This window comes from Manduca sexta, chromosome 7 (assembly GCF_014839805.1).
Source record: "Manduca sexta isolate Smith_Timp_Sample1 chromosome 7, JHU_Msex_v1.0, whole genome shotgun sequence".
Taxonomy (NCBI): domain Eukaryota; kingdom Metazoa; phylum Arthropoda; class Insecta; order Lepidoptera; family Sphingidae; genus Manduca; species Manduca sexta.
Genome location: NC_051121.1, coordinates 2,233,763 through 2,255,659, shown reverse-complemented (window position 1 = coordinate 2,255,659; position 21,897 = coordinate 2,233,763). Strand labels below are relative to the sequence as shown.

The 21,897-nt window shown below is 33.5% G+C and overlaps 2 protein-coding genes across 4 annotated transcripts in view; one reads left to right on the top strand and one right to left on the bottom strand.

Annotated features, from left to right (window-relative positions):
- The window catches only part of LOC115455575 (neurobeachin), a 665,858-nt gene that overhangs the window by 584,112 nt on the left and 59,849 nt on the right, over positions 1–21,897 (top strand). The gene's annotated exons all lie outside the window — the stretch shown is intronic.
- Positions 1–21,897, bottom strand: part of LOC115455576 (facilitated trehalose transporter Tret1-2 homolog) — a 99,835-nt gene that overhangs the window by 37,449 nt on the left and 40,489 nt on the right. The window contains exons 1-2 of one of the 3 annotated variants that reach the window (XM_030184215.2): positions 14,091–14,438; positions 4,344–4,473 (exon numbers count right to left, since the gene is read on the bottom strand). In XM_030184215.2, the coding sequence (XP_030040075.1) occupies positions 4,344–4,400 (57 nt within the window). In that variant the 5' untranslated portion in view covers positions 4,401–4,473; positions 14,091–14,438. Of the gene's footprint in view, positions 1–4,343; positions 4,474–12,706; positions 12,873–14,090; positions 14,439–21,897 lie in introns of those variants that run through there. The other 2 variants (XM_030184213.2, XM_030184214.2) reach the window with 2 other exon arrangements.

Here is a 21,897-nt window from a genome sequence, read left to right as displayed (position 1 = left end):
TAACAGACAAGAAAGGCAATAATTAAGTTTTAACTCCGCGCAAACCCTCGAGGTCGAGAGTTGATGCAAAAATATTATCAAAAATTACGGAAAATTCCACCAAAAAGATAAATACTCAACCAATTACAACGACAGTTGAATGTGGTGTAGCGAATTTCTCGCATAAATGAAAACAAATTATCGTGTTCCGCTTCCGAAATAATTTCGGCTGCTCCGACGTGACCTCACCCATCCATATTGTAAATATTAAGCTGTTTGACGAGCAATCAGTTGTGTTGTACAAAATAAATACATTACATTTGAATTTATTTATTTTTAACAATATTTTACTTGGCAGCTCTATATAAGCATAGCATGGGTAGGTCATTAATAGGAACTACAGGTAGGTAGCCTTGTACATAGGCTTTGTGTATTTATGTAACCAAGTAGCAGAAACCAAACACTTGAGCGTTTTTAGACACAGAAAAGGCGTTGTAATTGTCGAATATTATGTAATTAAACCCCAGGAGCATATCTTATCGACAAAGTTATCGCTATTCGCTAAGATATGTCATTCCTATACAGTTTTTTTGTTTGTATTGGCTACAAGTCCTGATGTCTCTAAGGGACAGCGCGGTCCTGTTTTCTTCTTTATAAATAAAAAGTGCTATTTTTTATGGTCACACGTGATAATTCTATTAAAGTGTTTTTATTAAAAAAAAAACATAAAAGTCAGCAGGTGTGTTGATAGGTAGATTTTTAATGAATTAAATCCTCTTCGACCCCGTATCACCAAAAGTACCCAAAATCCACATAAACACTAAAAAGATTCTCGAAACTTCCGAAATTACACCAGGCTCGCAGCTCAGTGAGAAGTTACCGCGGGTCCGTAGTAGCGGCGCCGCGCGTTATTGAACTTGGCCCGCGTTTGACCGCGCACTCTCAATGCCAACCCGTGTTGCATAACTGTTTTTTGTATGCCACGTAAATACATCGCGTTAGATAGGCGAATTATATAGTTGGTCTGCACTTGCAGTCATTATTTTTTTGTATTGATTTTAAATGCCGTTATTAGGTATTCGTGTTATAATGTTTGTTATGAACGGTATTTTTTTTTGTATGCAATTAAGACTGAATTTATTCATTTAAACAATATTAATGTCACGTCATGAAAATACAGTTAGCAATATTCTTTTCCACTATCAAAACAATTTGCTTGTAAGGAGCGAATTAAAAATGCAAGATTATATTAATGAGTGCTACGGCGTAGACGTCGTAGAACCCACGCCGGTATGTAGTACCTACGAATCTTGAAAGTTACACAATTCGGCTTCTCTTACCATGTAGGTAATAGTATAGGATAGTATAGGAAAATAAATGTAAAAGAAACAATTTTAAAGTAATAGGAACTTAGTTTTAATTTAAATAAAGTTTAAAATTTTACTTATCTATATTATAAACAAGGTAAATTTGACAAAGGTTATATTTTGTAGTCGAAGTATCAAAGCAACTATATAGACTATAAACATACATATTTTGAGCTCAGTTTTTTTTTTGTAACATCCTTCGTTTTTTATAATCACAAAAAATATATAATTTTTTTATGATTAAAAAACAAACAAATAATAATGTTTAAAATATTTTAAAACCAGTATTAAGTTAACATTCTGTTCGAATAAAATAAAATATATTTCTTATGCAAATTTGTAACAGTACATGCATAATAAAAAACATTGTTGCAATAACATTATGAAGTTTCAGATATATCTGAACAAGCTTTTCATATAAACATAGGTAGAGCGTCTCTACCTAATGGTAAGTGGAGTGAGGTGCAATAGAATGTCGACTGACGAGAGATGATTACCCCTCGACAATCGACACAATTATGTCGGCCTGTGGGAATCGAATGTACAGAGGCTGATCCCGGAATGCGACACACTTACAAGGGCTATTATAGCGGGTTTAAAAGCTTATGTGCTGTCGTCATCCCGGCGAATATAAAATATATCCCACCACCATAAAATCCAGATTGCACTTGCGCCATATTATCCAACATTTGCACGTGTTTACCCAATAAAAGAAAAATAAGGTTTAACGAGCGAGTCCACAGCGAGATAAACCTGTCCTGTGCCACCGGCACCCGAACCACAAAACTGCATAATATTTATTCAATATTATGCAATACCATCATCATCTCGTGATTTTCCTTTACATTATTTCACAAACACGATCATGTAGTATATTGTGTGAATTTATGTTCGATATTGTTTATAGTAAGTACGTCAGGTTGAAAGGACGAATCATTTTATATATTTTTTGTGTGACCTAAAATACTTTTTTGGGCGAAAATATTGTGTTTTGTAATTTTATCTTTATTATTAAATTACAAGAGATTTTTCATATTATTTTACGTTCTGTAAAGCATCTGAACAGTATTTCTTTAAAATAGATGGAGGTCTTATGCCTCCTTACCCGTCACAAATAGCCCTTAAAGTTTATCATTCGAGTAAAATAATTGCATCAGAAAGTTCACTATTTTAATGATAATATAGTCTAGACTTCTTGTGAATGCTAAATGAACCGATACGTTATCTAACTGTATTTGTAAAGACGTGAATATTTTAATGAAACTACTAATAAGACTTGTACCTATCTACAATTGGACGACGTTTTCTTACATTAATTAATGATTTATAAGTTCTAACATTTAATTAATAAAAATAAATGAGTGTAAAAAAATATAATTGATCGAATTAGTTGTTGCCGGCAATATAAATAATATTACGAAATTTAATCAAATACATCAGAGGCTGTACTACGCAGTAGTTATAATGCAAAGTTCTGGAAGTTTTCGCTGAGATTTAAAAGAATTTACGGGCAATTTTTTTTAATAGTCATATAGAAATTAACCAATAAATGAATTACAACCTGAGTGAATATAAAACTGAGACAATTTTACAACTTACATAAAACTGACAATTTTAATTCGTTTGTATTGTATTTTATCCTACGAATAAATTTTATTTGATGATTCAAAAACAGTCCAATGACGCTTAATTTTATTCGTGATATTATTCAACTAAAGCGGCGATAAAAAGCGGTAAAAAGCGGCGATAGCCTAGTTGGTTGTGGAACGGTCTGCCGAGACGAATGTCCGCAGGTTCAAATCCCAAGGGCACACACCTCTGATTTTTCAAAAAAATTATGTGTGTATTCTTTGTGAATTATCGCTTGCTTTAACGGTGAAGGAAAACATCGTGAGGAAACCTGCATACCTGAGAAGTTCTCTATAGGAATTTCGAGGGCGTGTGAAGTCTACCAATCCGCACTAGGCCAGCGTGGTGGACTAAGGCCTAATCCATCTCAGTAGTTAGAGGAGGCCCGTGCTCAGCAGTAGGCAAGTATAAAATACAGGGCTGATATTATTATTATTATTATTATATTATTCAACTACATAAAAAAATATATAATGCATACCGTCCAAACACATAGTACCAGTACAATAATTATTCTTTAAATAGCTAAAATATAAATACCACTTGATCCATTCCCCAAAATTAAATGTCTGTCTAGAATTTAGATAATAATGCAATCGGCTGGTAATATATTTTTATGTGGCTTCCGCATCGCACGTAATGACGCAGATAGATGATGGCTATTACCATGCCTAGTTGTTAGATCCATGCTAATATTAATGCGAAGTATCTTTGTTAGGTTTACACGGCTAATATACTGGTCTGATATTAATGAAACTTCTTACGAAGTTCAAACCCAATGAAAGGGCACGCTGATCTAGTGCGGATTGATATACTTCACACATCATATGTGACGCATACTCAGTTGCATATATTTTGTTGTTTCAATTAGTTCAATGTAAACTATCTACACAACGGAGATTGTAGTTGTATCATGTTTAGTAAAGAACAAATAGCATACACCATTAGATTCGTTAAATATTGCTAAATTTGAATCTATTTCGTTTTTCTTAAACGACCTTCACCTTGACATACAGAGAGCACGGCGTGAACTGTACGAAAATATTGTGTAATACATTAGATAATATACGTAACAATATTTTAATATATGTATCCCAATATAGATGATATGGAACACGTGTTTCTACTTTCATCTTGCAGGTCGATGACGAATCAATTACTTACCAAATAATATAAAAAAATGCTACACTGGAACACTGTGCATTTTGTATGCACATTTCTTCCATATTGTTACCGTTAAAAATTGGACACTGCCACCTTTTAAAGCATTTGTGTTTATCAGTCTACCTATTTTTTTATTACTTGATCCTGCATAACCGTGGCGGGATCTGCAGATCATGTCGCTGATTTATAGTCACCATGACGTACCATGTAGAGGTCGCCGTACCGGCAGACCTTCCAGAAGCCCTTAATGCTGGCGAGCATGTTGCGCGCTCTCCTGTCGCCGCAAACCGCACCGCGCACACCAGAAGCCGCTGCGCGAGCGCACCTTGCGCCCCTGAAACAAATATAATATTTTTTTATATAAAAAATTAACTAACTAAAAACATATTTCACTGTTAATATATTTAAAATTTTATGTATTTTAATCTACGAAAACATAAAACATGTGTAACTAAATAATTTTAAAAGACAATTTTAAATTGTATAAATGTTATTGCTTCTTAGTAAAAATGGCGGAAAATGCATAATTTTATATTAAATGTACCTAGCAGTTAGATGTAATATTGTGACAAAAACCTTGTATTTAGTCAGGTTTTCAATAGTTCAGGAAGAAATATAAATAAAAACTCGCTACAATATACGTTTAAATATAATTATCTAAATTCTGCGTACGCACATCAACTGAATAAATTTCCCGAATGGACGGACGTTACTTATATGTACAGTACGCGAAGCTTACCTAAGATATGATAGGAAGCGAACCTATCCCCATAACAAACTCAAATTTAAATGCCGAGCAACTCAGATACGTTTTTTTTATAATTAATAATGCAAGTGTCAATTCTGATACTGGAAACTAAAACCTCACGTTTCAGTGCTCAGATACAAGGGTACAGCGATTAAATCATCAACGATTGAAAGAAGATAAAAATTCATCAAAACAAATCTATATGCCAAGATCTATTCGCGAAACATCTAAGAGGTAGTTTGGTTTTTGCAGCGCTAAAATGTACGAAAATTATATATTTTTTATGCCTAGTTTTTGACGTTTTAACAAGCCATTAAACGCAATTCGATGTTTTTCGTGACCATCCAGTAACTGAACTCAAAAAATCTCGTTCGTAAGTTATGTAATTTAAAAATTCTATAATTGCACTCAAACGTAATTATTTTTTAGTAATTAAATTTAAAAATAGAACTGGACTGGCCGCTTATGGTGCCCGTCCAGTAAGTGTCCACCAAACCGGAGCGGGGTCCAAAAAAACTATATTATCATAAGAATCGCATTAATTATTATTTTATTTGGTAGGCGTCTCTTTGCTTTTTTTATAAAGGTTTTGAATAGTAAATATTATGCAATTTGATTGCTCAATAATTTTCCTCATATCATTCCTCTAAATCTCATCTTGGTAATAAAAAAAAAGTGAAATTTTGTGAAATTGTTTGCACCTTAGTTAGAAATAAACGCAGAAACAGCTGAACGGTTTTAGATGAAATTCGACACACAGCTAGACCGTGTCCTGGATTAACACATAAAATTTTTTATCCCGGTAATTTTCCCATTGAAAATAATGGGATTTTTAATGTAATTGTTTAAGTAGATGGCACTGGCGTCGTAGATAGCGCTATATATTACTACAGTATTTAAGGACTCTTAAATCGAAAAAGGCTATCTACGCGGGAGAAGTCTTAAGCAACACCTAATTATTCATATACTCTTGTAATGATTCCACACCTTGTAAGTGGAATCAAAACATCTGCATTGTGACATTAAACAAAACACTTTTAATATTTTCAAGACAATACATAAAGAGCAATTTTATACAATAAAGTCGTTGGTGTAGTCAACATGTAGACAGGTCTGAGAAATGGCCGTGACCGGGCAAACTGTTCGCTTCGAATCCGGCGCATACTTATTGCATCGCTTCATAACGTATTGAAAATGTATCAAATTGTCTGTCATCTCTGTAATAAATACTTATTTGAGTATAAGAAATATGCATCATGATTTATAACCACTTGTATGATATAACTATCGATATTAATTATAATTGGTCAATTCTCTTTATTTTAAAGGTACTTAATTATAATAATTATTATTATAAGTAAAATGCATTGTAATCTTTCGGAGAAAAGTGAATAATTATAATAATTATTATTATAAGTAAAATGCATTGTAATCTTTCGGAGAAAAGTGAACTAGTTATAAGCATACAATATAGGATTAGTAGGTTTGTATTTTAATTTCATTGTTTCGCTACACTTCTAAAGTAAATATATATCATGATTTCTTATATTTACGCGTGTACCCAAAGTGACCATGAACGCTGCAGTCTTCGAAACGTCACGAGAAAATTATAATATAAAATCCGTAAAATATTTTTATTTCAATAAATATGAATCGTTTAAATACTGACTGGAACATCGAAAGAACTCTCAAATATTACTTACACGCTTGCTATGTTTTCATCTCAATGTGTTAGAAGTGGTTATAAATTGCAGAAACAATTTCGCATCACAACAGTCATTATCTAATCCGAGTACTTCTGCAACAGTAGACGCGATAAGAAATCTCAGTGCGTCCATACAATGTTACAAGATTATATGTCAATCAGAAAATAAATAAAGAATTGTGACGTCGTTGATACAATTGACATATCATTTTACTGTCTGGACGCTTTGTCGATACGTAATATTATCTGGCGTACGGATACATAAAAAGAATTATCAAAATCTGTTCATGCTTTGGATAGAGAATGACTTTAAACTTTTTAAATATGACATGACAACGCTTGCTTTACCGCCATTTTCATTAAACGATCCGATCACTTTTTTCAATCTATCGCGAAAATGGACCAATCGGAACAAAGTTTTTGACATGCTTACAAATGATTCGGAATCACATTAAAGATTCCGAAAATGAACCAATTGGGATCGTTTATTTAAAACGGCTTTAAATCGATAAAAAGGTATCGCTATAATGTTGGTTGAAATCGATTAAAATACTCTTCATCTCCAATAACATTTTGATTTATTATTATCCTCAATGGATGTTAAGAAATATAATTGTTTATATTATTAACATTAAAATAACTTCTTGACTCGGCGAAGGTTGCAGACATTTTAATGTCTTTATTATTTTGTCAATGGTTTAATGTTATGAGAGCGATTTCTCTACTTACATCTTAGGCCTTGTTGATACAATTACATAGTTTGGCAAAGATTTTAGTTTTATTAAATCATGATGACAGTAGACGCAATACATCTGAGGCACAAGGGCTTTATGAATATGAAAGAGTTCATCAAACTTGTCCTCGATTTTACTGATTATAAATCGCACATAAATTACTAGGATATCATAGCATAACAGGAGGTATCAATATCTTGCAAACATTATTACGTCAATGTATTCCATAACCAACACGCTTCGAAGGATTTGAATATGCAGTTACGAGGGATACTGAAATCGCTTGACTGACTATTGTTGTAAAGCTATATAAATGTATAGGTCATTAAAGAAATTACCATGAAGCTGATCTCTTGTCAGCAGCATAACTATAGAGTGGCAAGACCGGCAAAATGCCATCAGCCCCGACGACAGGGCTACAAAATGTTATAAATTTTATTAAATATTGTACATTTGGATCTGAAAAAATTCGGCGGGAAAATCTATGCCGGCATTGGCGTTTTTCGGAGGCCTAGTTCGGTGGAATAGCTGAGAATCCTTTTTCTTCTCCCAACCGGGGCCTGAAATAAGGCCGCTAGATATACACATTTTTAATGTCGGGGCCCCATTCTATTATTATGCCACGGGCTCTTGATGGTGTAGTTACTCCACTGTCACATGTGTTTATACTCTCATAATATTTTTTTGCACTTTTAAAGCGGAGGGCGCTAATTTTTGCAATTATTTATTTCAGTCTGATCTACCTATCTATCTATCAAATTATGGGCTCCTGATCTTCCGCTAAATGTGGATGCTTTAATTTTTTTTGTTTCCTACCATTCAGCAGCAAAAGGCGTATAACTTCATATTTAAAACCGTTATTATTATTAATAATATGCTTCATCACAACTGCCACCACATATTGTTGAATTGTGTGAACAAAATGAAACAAAGACAAAGATGTTATGTGCATGTTGTGATTCAATATTAAAATATGTACGTACAATGTTTTGTCGCCGCAATTTTATATCACAAACAATTAGTTTCCCACTACACAAGCGTAGAACAATAGACACATACATTATAATATAAACAGAGATAATTGACGTCAAAAAATGAGATGAATATCTAGCATCAATATTGAATTAGGACCAAAGCAAATTCAACATAACTCCATTACAATTATACCTCGAAACTTTATGCTTACACTATGTGACATAAACAAACATAATTGTAATTAAATCAATAATACTAATACAAGAAATACTAATTTAAAGTCTAGATATGTCACGAGTCAAAATAACCTATTGTATGCAAATGATTGCCATAAAAAAGTAAATATTTGTTTTAACACGCAAGGCCCCGTCAACAGACCACAATTCTTTCATTGCAATATTTTATTCGCTTTTAAAAATAATGACTCATTACGCGTAATATACATAATAAAAATTATAAATGGAAAACATAATTCGTATGGATCCGTTTATTTATATGTATTTTTTATGTATATGTGTTAGAATAATATTGTATATTAATCAGGACAATAACAAGAATAAAACTATTGTAAAAGGTAGGTACGCTGTCTACAAACAAATTGGCGTGCCAGACCTAAAATTCGGATTTAATTAAAAAGCTCTAGATTGCATTTTCTCATAATGAGCCTCATACTTCGCAACACTTGCTACAATATCTTTAAACTGAACATACTGCTGCCACTCGACAGTTAAATAATTATGCCATTCGAATTACACCATCAAAATGCTAATGAATTTTACGTGCACTTGTTAACTTTTATAATGTTTATAAAATATACGTATAATATTAGCTCTGTATTATATACTGTCCCACTGCTGGGCATGGGCCTCCTCAACTATCGAGAGGGATTAGGTCTTAGTCCACCACGCTAGCCTACGGACTCGCAAACTTCACATACCCTCAAAATTCATGGAGAATTCACAAAATCGTCACAATGTTTTCCTTCAACACTAATATAAAATATGACTATAGAATATTCTTAAACAAGCTTTTTAGTGCGAATAATTTTTGAATAATTAACGTTGAAACACTTCTAGAATTTTATTTTGCTGTTTTTGTCATCTAATAACCTACATAACTTAGGTTTATTTATTTTTATTAAATAGTTTGATGCAGTGTCATACCAAAATAACATTAAATAAATATGAAAATAAAATATGATTTTCGCACTCTGATTAAATTTTTATTTCGAAACGTTTTTTGTGGTGTAACAAGAATGACACTAATTATGGAATTAAAGTATTTATAGTTGAAAACAGTTAATGACCAAATAGTAGCTTAAACAGCTCTAAGCCAATTACCTAATAAACTGTAGGCAATTAGTGTGAACTAGTAGTAAACGCAAGAAGACAATTGGCCTGCTCGCCCACGCCGTCAGACTTCTAAATTTCGGCCTACTTAACCATGTCCAAAAATTTATGACTGAGTTCGATCTAAGATCTCTAGATAACTTAGATTACAAAAACACTCGCATCACGACTTTATTATCGAAGGCAGAGGTGAGACAGCCGAAATTTCAAAATCCAAGCTGATACTGAGCAGAAAAACCCAATACTATTTTGCTCGGCCCGTGGTTCGAACCATGGACCTCAGAGTGTTTCGTACCGTGCTCGCAGCACACCACTACGCTACCGAAGCGGCCCTTTGATTAATTATGTTTTTATTAAATAGCTCTATGAATCAATTTCTCCGACACAACTTTTTTAATCCATAAAATATTTTTTATAATTGGGCTAAGTTCAACTAGTGTAATTATAACATAGTTTTCACACGGCTCCGCCCGCCTTAAAAGTTTTTCCAAAATAAAAAGTAACATAGAACACTCAGGAGTAATTTAGCTTTCTATTAGTGAAATAATTTTCAAAACGGATTTAGTAGTTCCAGAGAATAGCTCCTACAAACCTACAAACAAACTCACAAACTTATAAATTAGTTACCCATTAATTTAACAATCAGATGATCAGTAACATAATCCAGAACTAGATTCCATCGAGTTGTATTAATCATAATAAATTTGAATATAATGAGCGAGTAAATAATTTATTATAAAATACTTATGCGTGTTTTTTCATGTCTAATTTAAGTATATTTTTTTACTCATGTTATTATTGTCTAAAATAACAATAACATGCTGTTGAAAGATAAATATTATATATGTTACATAAATATAATATTAATTGTCATCCAGTCGTCGAAAATCGACCGTCGAATTTAATATATTATACATAATTTTTAGTTTTCTGCCCTTCTCTATATAACGTTAAACATGCCATATATCACACTGCTTCGTGCGCGGAATTTGTTTAAAACAGGTGCAAAATTTTTCTTCACATATTAATATCTAGATTTAAAGACGTAAATACACCTAATGATGACGTGCACGGTGTACCTACTTCGAAATTTAAAATTCTGGCCATTGATGGCAGTTGTAGAGCTTACTATACAATAATTGTGTACAAAGAAAGTATAAGAATATAATCTGCTTGCAATCTACTTAACCCTAACAACTGGCAATTTTGAATATTTTTTGCCGTATAGCTTCTAAGGTTATTATATAAGGTTTGTAAAACTGACACAAGTATTATAATTTGTATAAATATTCCTTAACGCATCGAACACCGACCTCCCCTCCCACGCGGAAGTCGAGAGCTTTCAGAGAAAACAAATGGATCATCATTAACTGGCATAAAGCAGAAAATTAACAACTTATGTTTCCTGTATGTTGATAACGTATATGGTGAGGTTCCATGATCATCAAACATAATGTACCATTATATACCATAAATGAAACGGGCAGAGGCCGTATTTGAATATGGACAGGTTAGTTTGCAAATTCTTTTTTCAGAGTTTCGTTTTGCAGGCCTTTTACTTTTAACATTTAAGGCTGGGGCCACACTGACGACAATTGTTATTAATTATTACATTATTGAGACGAAGCGTAGGTGTGGCGAAAATTTATATTTGATTCAACGATGATTTAAATTTAATGCGCAGTATTTTTATCCTATATTTGTTACTACAAATAGCAACTTTATACCAGCGTTAATATTAGATTATTTGACTAAGACGAAAATAAATTGTCATAGTATAATGATAATGAGACCTCGAATTTCAGACGGTTTTTTTTACATATGAAAAGACATTTTTGTAAATTGACAGGTATGAAAAAACTAGTCGTAATGCGGCAACATTTTATACAGGAAGAAATGTATGTTGTCAAGCTTATATCATTAAATTGATTTAATGTTAGTCAAAATTGTAGTTAGACGAGGTGCTAAAGTATTAGTACAAATACATAATACATTTTTATGTAGGAAGTTTGAAAGGCAAACCGTGGCGATACAATTTACATACGAATTAAAACGCAGTTTCTAATAATAGTTTTTGCTCTGTTAAATAATAATAAATTATTATCAATCACTGATTAAATAATGTTTATTATTTTATATTTATAGTGCATAAGTTTTATTATTTTTAGCGTGTTAGCTAAATTTAGCAATTATTAGGACTTTCGCGGCTTCGCTCCCCGAAGTACCTATCCCGATACAAAAGTTTAACTTTTTGGCATAAAAATTCTTGACTTGCCTCTTATTCAATTTGTTTTGAGTCTTTGTATTCTCGTAGGGTAATACGGTACGCATTTATTCACGTATGCACACTACTAATCTATATTCAAGATAAAATAGGTGTTCCTAATGAGGTCATTGTCAATATTCGTCTAAGAAACAATTGCTAACGGCAGCTATTAATATGCAGAGTACAAATGTATCCTTATTCGCTAGATATACCTTGGAATGATCACAAGGACATGCCAATTAACGGAAAAATAGTAACTATTCAATAACCTATAAGGACTAAAATAATTTGTACACTTTGATTTACCTAAATAAATATCTTTCTACACTAAGATATAACTTTTGTGAAGTATAAATCAGTTTAGGGCTTATAACAACCAATTCAGAAAATTACAAAAATTTGTCTCAGACTCTTGCGAAGACTCGAAAATATAATAAAAAGTAAGAATATAATTTATACTTGTGCATTAGTCTCACGAACCTCTTCATAATTTACATGTAGATGTACTAGAAATAATAGTAGCAAAAATTAAATATTTGATTAACAAGATTTACTGAAGATGGATTTTAGTAAACATAATATTACGTCGAAGTTCTAGTATTTTCTATTTTAATATAGCATTTAAAAACAAAGACTGTAAACTTAAATTATATTTTAGAATATTAGACATGATTTGTAGCCTTGAACGAAAGCAAGTTCGGTCGTATGTCACGGATCTACCTCTAATAAAAGCCTCGTGTCAGAACTACAATTCACTGCACACTCCAATACGGTACACACAAATACATACATCAAATTCGGCGCATCATTCAATCCGAAACTCGACATTTTCGAGTCAGTTTTCACTCATCACTTCACAAAAAAAATCTAATATTTAACTAAAACAAATGAATCCATGTCTAACACAAATCACTTGGCACGCATGTCACGATGTTTCGCCGCTGCTTACATTGCGCAAATAAAGAAAATTTAAATTTTCCTTCCTCTTATAATGCTTATATTTTTCAACACAACACTTTTAGATAACAAATGATAACAGATATCAGCATAACAGTGCAATGCAAACTTATTTGTCGTTAAATATATAATGTAACAAATATTTGTCGTTGCATCTTAATCTTAATATAAATAAAGCCTAAGATTATTTCAAAATTTTTCACGTACGCACTTATAAAGTTTATGGGTATTGTAATTTAGCAGGTGAGAAACGAGTGTCAGTAGGTTTGGTTCCCACAATGAGAGGTGATCCACTATTTTTTTAGAGAATGTATGTAGGTGATCCACTATTTTTTTTTATTTGTTTGAGTTTTTAGTAGTTCCAGTATTTATTGCCATGACACTTGTATCTTAATGGGAGTCCATGCCTAATTGTTGTATTTATTAATATACTTATGGCAGATTCCATGTCTATTTTATTGAGATCCCTAAAGGTCAAGTTGCATCAAATCGGTGCAACATCGGTTTATTAAGATTACGTCGCATGATCCTATATTTATCATTAGGGGTCACCTAAAATTAATTTATGGAAATATTGGTTGGAAATTTAACATTAAATTGTTATGCAAAGTTATGGTTCTTTTATACATCAATCAATTTATATACACGTATAAAATAACATAGCGTCTTGGCGGGAACATATCTTTATATTTAAAATAAAGACTTTGAACAATAACGTGTACGTACTAAAATACAAACAAAGCTTTTGAAAACTGTGTTGCTTTTTTTAAAACGGTAATTGACTCTTTGAATTTAAATTACAATAATATTCTGGAATTATAATTCAACTACATTTTTCAAAATTAAATCTGTTTGGTCTTGTAATTTATATAAATACATTTTAGATAATATTTTTAGTACGAATATACTTGTACATCCGTCACAACTCGTGTATAATAAATTTAAATCAGGTTTTTTTCTTGTATACGCAGCAAAATTGGTATAATTATACGTTACATAAACGAATTACTTTACGTTAATAAAAATTTTATTTAGTCGTATATAATGCATAAAAATATACATGCATATTTATTATTACTTTAAGTACGTACATATATCATTAAAAAATACCATTTAATATTTTTTTACACTTAACTATGTAATATTGGTGCTTTTACCAATAGAGAAGACATAAACCCTGATTTTCACAACTGATCTATTTAACAAACAATACTCACTCTGATTCAAATCCTTCGCTATCGACCAACTTTGCAATAAAAAATCACCAAAAAAAAAATTTAATTCGAAATTCGAATTTTCAAAATTACACAAAAAAGTTCCGTTCACTCGAAAACGCGCGAAAGCGTCTTTGCGGTTATTTCTGTACGCACGTGCGACGTGCACACGCGAGTCTTATTTTTATAATCTAGCTCTATTGTTTTTATTTTAAAATATTAGTGTAGGACTATGTCACATCGCGTTTCAGCCCGGCGGGCGACTGCTCGTCGTGTTTGTTTGAGTACGAAAGCGTCGCATGTGTTCTTGACCTTGCGTTGCCGGCCGCCGGCAAACTGAAGCCGCGTCTGCCCCACATGTGCTGTTTTATAATGCATTGTTGTTGTCATAAGTTTAGACGATGCCGGCAGTGAATTCAGGGGAGAACGCGCGGGAAAATTATTCAGTGTGGCAACATTGATTAGCGCAAGATTTAGAGATGCGAGCGGTAGTGTTGCTCGGATGAAATATGAGTGCCCGAAACGGGTCGTCATGCTACAAATCATGGAAAATGCTTTCTATTTGTGGCAATACTATTGCGCATGTTTTAAAATCATTTAAAAATAGATTCTGGAACGCCATTCATTTGTAACTGTCTTGATGAAAATTACCAAGTTTTGCATACGCGAGATACCGAAATGAAACTATTATTGAGATTTTATCGCGGTTTTTTCATATGATGATTATTTCTCGACGTTTCGATGATTGGAGTCTTTCATGGTCACGGGGCGAACTGAGCAGTTGGTTATCCGAAATGTCGGGTACAATATCTACCTACATTTTACAATTATAACTAATAATATAAAGAATCGAGATAAAACTCGAAAAATAGTTTTAATGTCGATGTCTAACATTCTCGTAAACATAAAAAAACATCATACATAAGATATTCGTGCGACGTATAAGTATGTAGGCGTAATAGTAAATGAACTCCACTAGAAATGTATTCATTATAAAAATAATAGTGCAAAAAAGGTTATATTTGTAGATGTGATTTAATAAAAAAAAAAACATTATTCTTACATTTTCACACAAATACAATGGTTAAATAAAAAAAGATAGTATAAAAGGTATGCACGTGTTTCTTTTTTGTTGTAATTATTTTTGTTCTATGCTATATCTAGTAAATAAAATTCTAGTGTCACAGTGTTAGTTTCCAAACTACTCTGAAACTGACCGGTTCTTGTGATTTTTTTTGTGTATAATTGGTAGGTGTGAGAATCGGACGTAAACTATATTTTAAATCCCTAAGAGATAAGGGCGTTCTACCACAAATTTATTTATTTTTTGGACTCAATTTTTTACAAAACTTATTTATGATTCGGCATTCAAAAATACATACAACCCTAAAATTTCCACCCTTCTACCAACAACCCCTATTTTTTAATCGCGATTTTAATATTTTTAATTTTATTAAACTATAATAATATTTTCTAGAAATGACGACGTTTGCCGGGTCAGTTAGTTTTATATTTAAAACAATGATCATGACGATTTTAGTAAGATTGCCTTTCTCAAGGAGGTCCGTGTAGACTAGACGGACGTATTGTGTAGTTCTGGCAAGCAATATGTATTCCAATTTCAAAGGTAGCCAATATAATTATATAGGTATTACGAGACTATCATCTTAGAGCGTAGATCTTAGATTTAGTGTATTTATTTATTTATGTATATGGTTGTATATGTACATAATAATCAATATAAATTCATACTGTTATTTATTATTTTTTTTATTATGCACCAGACTTCGTCCTTTCTACACCACCCTAAAGTTGTGCAGTAGAGAATACCTTTGGCATTAAGTCAGCCTGTATACCATTAGTACAAAATGTTTTAAATAAATAATAAATCTTTATACTTCAAAGTACTGGATGGTGTTCCTGCAGTCATAGCTCTTACGGCCAGACGTGCGAACTAACCACCGCACCGTTTTAAATTTTTTAATCGGAACAAAGGTTTCTTGAAATGTTCACAAATGACTTATTTTGAGCGGTTCATTCTCGAAATGGAATCGAATATTAAGATTGTGATCGTGTATTGAAAACTGCAACAAATCGTCCCGTCATTCCTGTATAACAATTCTTTTACTTTTTACTATATATCATTATATTTGTAGTTACAATTTTGTTACTCACTGTTTATTCAATTGTTTATTACTTGACAGAACGGTGACTACTCGGAAACGATGCGTTAGTCATATATTTTTTTATAATTGTTTTAAATAAATATTATTACTAGGTATACACCTGTATTTTATTTTTTTATTACTTTAAATGACGAGACGAGCTTACCGTTCGCCTGATGGTAAGCGATATGACCACCTATAAACAGTAAAAACCATCCAACACCTTGAATTACAAAGTATTGTTTGATATTTCACTGCGCTCGCCATCTTGAGACATGATATGTTAAGTCTTATTATGTCCAGTAGTTACATTGGCTACAACTTTCTTCAAACCGGAATACGACAGTGACTGCACACTGCTGTTTGGCGGCAGAAATAGACATTGCGGTAGTACCTACCCAGGCGGACTTTCGCATATGAGAGACCATCAGTAAATTTAATAATTTTATGCCTAATATAATTAAATATATTAGATTTATCTATCAGGCTTACCACTTAGCATTTATTAGACGAGAAAGCATTACCAACGCGTACTCTCATTAAATGTTGGTTGATCCTATACATATAATCTATAGTCTACACTATTATATAAAGGTGAAGAGTTTGTTTGTTAGAACGCTCTTATCTCGGGTACTACTCGTTCGAATAAAAAAATCTTTTAGTATTGAATAATACATTTATAGGAACGGAGCATCAATGAAAATTGTTAAAAAAAAGGGGAAAATTTATTCTTTTTGAGAGCTTCCGTTGCGTGCACAGCGAAAATGGTTAAAGTTACATAACGATCACATATGATCAAATTATTACTCTTAAAATGTTCTAAAATGTATCATAAAACAAAGTCCCCCGCAGCATCTGTCTGCCTATCTTATCGAAATAATCTCAAAAACTAGCCAACGAATTTCATACAATTTGGAATGGAAATAGTTTGAGACCCTGGGAATAGCAAGTAGCCTATGTCGTACATAGGCTACTTGCTATTCCGGGAAAATATATAGCAGTACTTTTATCTTCAAAAAAAGTACCTATATTAAATTCTGAAATTTTCCATACGTAGTGCACACACACATTATATAACACAAAATTACATAACTCGTGACTGTATGCACTTCCTTCTCAGACTGTCATTATGTCTGCATCTTCAATTACCCTCCCGCCTTAACGTCCCTCCCAACCGTTTTACAGTAACTGAAAATCCCCACGCTAATGCCATGATATTATTTCAGCTGAATAATTGGATGGTTTTACTTAGTGAAATTACCTCAAGGTTTTCCCTTACGATTTGCATGGACAGTACATTATTGTGGTAGTCAGTGTCATATAAGTTTAGCGACATCTTTCGGAAAACGTTAGTTACTTTTTGTCTAAAATTACTAACAATATTTAAATTAATTTTGTAACAACATAATCTTTTATGTATTCTATTTTAATAAATGTACAATTTTTATATCTTTAGAGAATGTGCCGTGGTGCTTTGTTGTTAAAGTCTAATGTCTCGTGGCAAATACTGTAACGTACAGCGCATTGCTTTGTGATACAAGGCTTTAGTTAGTGTTGTTTCTGCTTATACCGTCGTTACCAATCTATATGACCAAATAGATAACTTATTATTTAGCCAAACTAAAATAATTATAAATATTTAGTAAAGTATGTCTAGCGGCTGCCTCGGTGGCGTAGCTATATTACGATACGACTGCGTTGCTGAGGTCTCGGGTTCGATCCCCGGGCCAGAAAAAGGGATATTGGGTTTTTCTTCTCAGTATCTGAGTCTGAAATTTGTGCACGATATGGAGATAGGCTAGCCCCCTATCACATCATAGGACGGAATAGGCGCAGCGAAAAATTGAAGCACTAGTTTCGCCTCTGTCTACCTTACCTATCAGCGGCCGTCATTATATTCAACTCGCGTGTCACATCACACATGTGACGTCTAAAAAATGTTATTATTATTCTACTTAAACACGATAAAGCACGAAACAGCTCATTGATAAAAAATAGTTATTTAGTTTAATAAAACATTCTATCGTTCATTATCGTTTGTTTTTATTTTAATTTATTCATGGTTCCTTACTACGCATCTTGAAAATAATCGACGTCACAGTTCACAGTCAACCGTAGAATGTTGTATGGTATCCAATGTACTTTATTACAAGGGATTAAGAGACTTAATGTCATGTCTAACTACAATGACATATAGTTAGTGCAATACTATCATGTGTTTTGTACCTACATTCCGCAAGCTCCGATGAATCTTATAGCATGTTGATATAAAGGTTTGATGGTAATTTTGTCGATTTTACATTATTTTACATCAACATACCGTAAGATTTGAGCATTGCATTCAATGTATATGAGTGGTGTTAATAATGTTTATCGGCAGTTATGTCCTATACATTAAGGAATAAATTCATCAATATTGATTCAGCCGTTTAAACGGTATAACGTAACAGACTCAACATGACAAGACGCTGCACTAACGAACCTTTAAGTGGCAAAGATCATTGCAGATGCTCTTAGCCTTAATCAAAATAATAATTTATAGAGTTGTTAACATTTAAAACGATCAATTTAAATGGTTTTATTAAGGAAAAATCTAACAAATTATTCGAAGTCTGAGTATGAAAGTTGTTCATGATATTCATGCATACTCTCATACTTATATTGTAAAAGCAAAAGTGAAGTCTGTCTGTTACGCTTTTACGGATGAATAACTAAACCGATTTCGATGAAATTCGGTATGCAGATGGTTTGAGACCCTCAGAAGGATATGATACATTTTTACCAAGGAAAAGTGCATGTTAGGAGTCTTATCCCGGAATATAACGGAATATTGAATCCCACCTAGCCAAATTTCGGGCATGGCGGCAAATCTATACGGAGATCAACCAGGTACGCAGGAGATATTAGAGTGCACAAGGGTGTGCACAATACACGGGTGGACTTTCATAGTTCGGTGAGACGGTGATCCGAAATTACCGGAGAGAGATCAGGCACAGGACCAACGGCTTTACGTACTTTCCGAGGGGTATCACACCTCCAATTTCCTGACTCCGAGTTGCGACTGAGTAATTTTTAAGAGCGGCGCGCAAGCAAGCAAGCGGCGATAGCCTAGTTGGGTGTGGAACGGACTGCCGAGACGAATGTCCGCAGGTTCAAATCCCAAGGGCATACACCTCTGACTTTTCTAAAAAATCATGTGTGTATTCTTTGTGAATTTATCGTTCGCTTTAACGGTGAAGGAAAACATCGTGAGGAAACCTGCACATCTGAGAAGTTCTCTATAGGAATTTCGAAGGTGTGTGAAGTCTACCAATGCGCACTAGGCCAGCGTGGTGGACTAAGGCCTAATCCCTCTCAGTAGTAGAGGAGGCCCGTGCTCAGCAGTGGGCAAAGTATATAATACAGGGCTGATATTATTATTATTATTATATAATTTTTAAGATGGAAAAACCCAGTTACAATTACTTTGGCCTGACCCGGGATTCGAACCCACGCCCTCAGCGCGGTAGTCGTACTTGTACCTTGTACAATTACAACTACGCCACCGAGGTACTCAGCGGAATATTACCCGGACGGAGCCGAGAGCATAAGTTAGTACTATTACAAGGTTGCAATACTAAGTTTGTCTGTAATGTTTTTATAACTAAATTACTGAACAAATTTTTGATAAAATACTGTATAGCATAAACCTCAAGGAAGATTAAAATTTGCAAGTTCGAAAAAACAGAAACCTGAATTTCATGCTAGTAAAACCGCGAGCATAAGTAAGTTAACAAAGAAGTCCTTCGAGGTCATGAATGCATAACGAATAGATTATTTCTCGGATTAACATGTAGGCTATTTTATGCCCCGAAATCTCGGAAAAGTACGGGACTTTATTACGGGAAAATTTGTACGTGTAATAGTAGCACAATATAGTGAACACTTACAGTATTATCAGGATCTTTATCAACATCATCTTTACGACACTTAAGTATCAACTCTATAGCAAATATTCAAAGTTCGTATTTGTCTGCGCTCGGTGGTTTTACAAGCGGTTGGTCGATTCTGTTCTCTGATGTTTTGCTGGTTGCCGGGCAGGAGAATCCGTTGCTGGAGGTGCTCTGAGATCTATGTTTCGACCAGAATTGTGCAGACGAAGCGAGGAGTGGAATATTTCCATCGGCGTCACGCGTAAAAGCTTGATGCGGGTCCAGCACCAACGGTCAAGATAATAGGGTAGCTACCAATGCGGGGAAGAAGGGTACATGAAGGTCACTTCCAGAAACCACACTTCAATCCCAATTCGGCCCACGTGAACGTCTTCCTTAGTAACAATAATAAAAATCAAATATTCCAAATACAAGTTTTCGATAATGCACTTTTCTTAACTTTTTTAAATGTTACACCGCGCGCGGAATCGCTGCAACTGGTCTGATGCGCTGTTTATATTATTTTTATATAATAATCAAAATGCAAGGTTTGCTAGTATGGTAATAACAAGAGGACAGAGATTATAATATAATAATATCAACCCTGTATTATATACTTGCCCACTGCTGAGCACGGGCCTCCTCTACTACTGAGAGGGATTAGGCCTTAGTTCACCACGCTGGCCTAGTGCGGATTGGTAGACTTCACACACCTTCGAAATTCCTATTGAGAACTTCTCAGGTGTGCAGGTTTCCTCATGATGTTTTCCTTCACCGTTAAAGCGAACGACAAATTCACAAAGAATAGACACATGATTTTTAGAAAAGTCAGAGGCCCTTGGAGATTTGAACCTGCGGACATTCGTCTTGGCAGTCCGTTCCACACCCAATTAGGCTATCGCCGCTTATAAGACAGAGATTAGTTGCTAAGAAATACTGCCTCCCCTGTGTACTATCCCATTAGTAGACATGGGCCACTATGGAACAGGCTTAGGCCTTAGTCCGCCATGCTGACCTAGTGGGGGCGATAAGTCTCTAATTTGTTATACGAATACCCTGTACTTTACGCACAATGCTCTTCTAACACGAGCTCAACCGTGCTAAAATGCTTGAAGACAGAAGTAGACAAAACGGTTGTTTCAATTGCACTTAAGCTAAGAGCCCTTAACATATGCTTTTCTTCTACAAAAGATAGCATGCATAAAGATAATACACAAAACCTGAAGATAAATGTAACTCAAATATAACATTAAACGGTAAACGAAAGATTACCATAAAATTTTAAAAAAGTGATATAAATTTTGTCACTATTTATGTATGCATTGAACACTTTAATATACGTGCTAATTGCAATGATTTCACTAATGAACATATTTTAAACGCTTTTGTAAAAACAAACAATGAAAATTTGCATTTCTATTTATGTCCACTGCAGTAATCCATTTGTAATTCTCTTTAAACTATTTGCATATTCTCAAAAGTCTCAGTCGAGAAACAACGCCAAAATCCGGGGGAAAATAAAGTTTAAGTAGAATTTTGAGTCATTTTTCATTCTTATGGAAAGTAGATTTGTTTTTGTTGTTACCTATGGAAACAAACTGTTCGTCATACTGAATAGTAAACTTATAAAGCAATGTCGCGGTCATAGTTGCATTGTCACTAAAACAAACAAAAGAAATATCACGCTATTTTCCGCGAAGGGGTCGACAGCCAGAGAACCAACCTTTCGCAAAG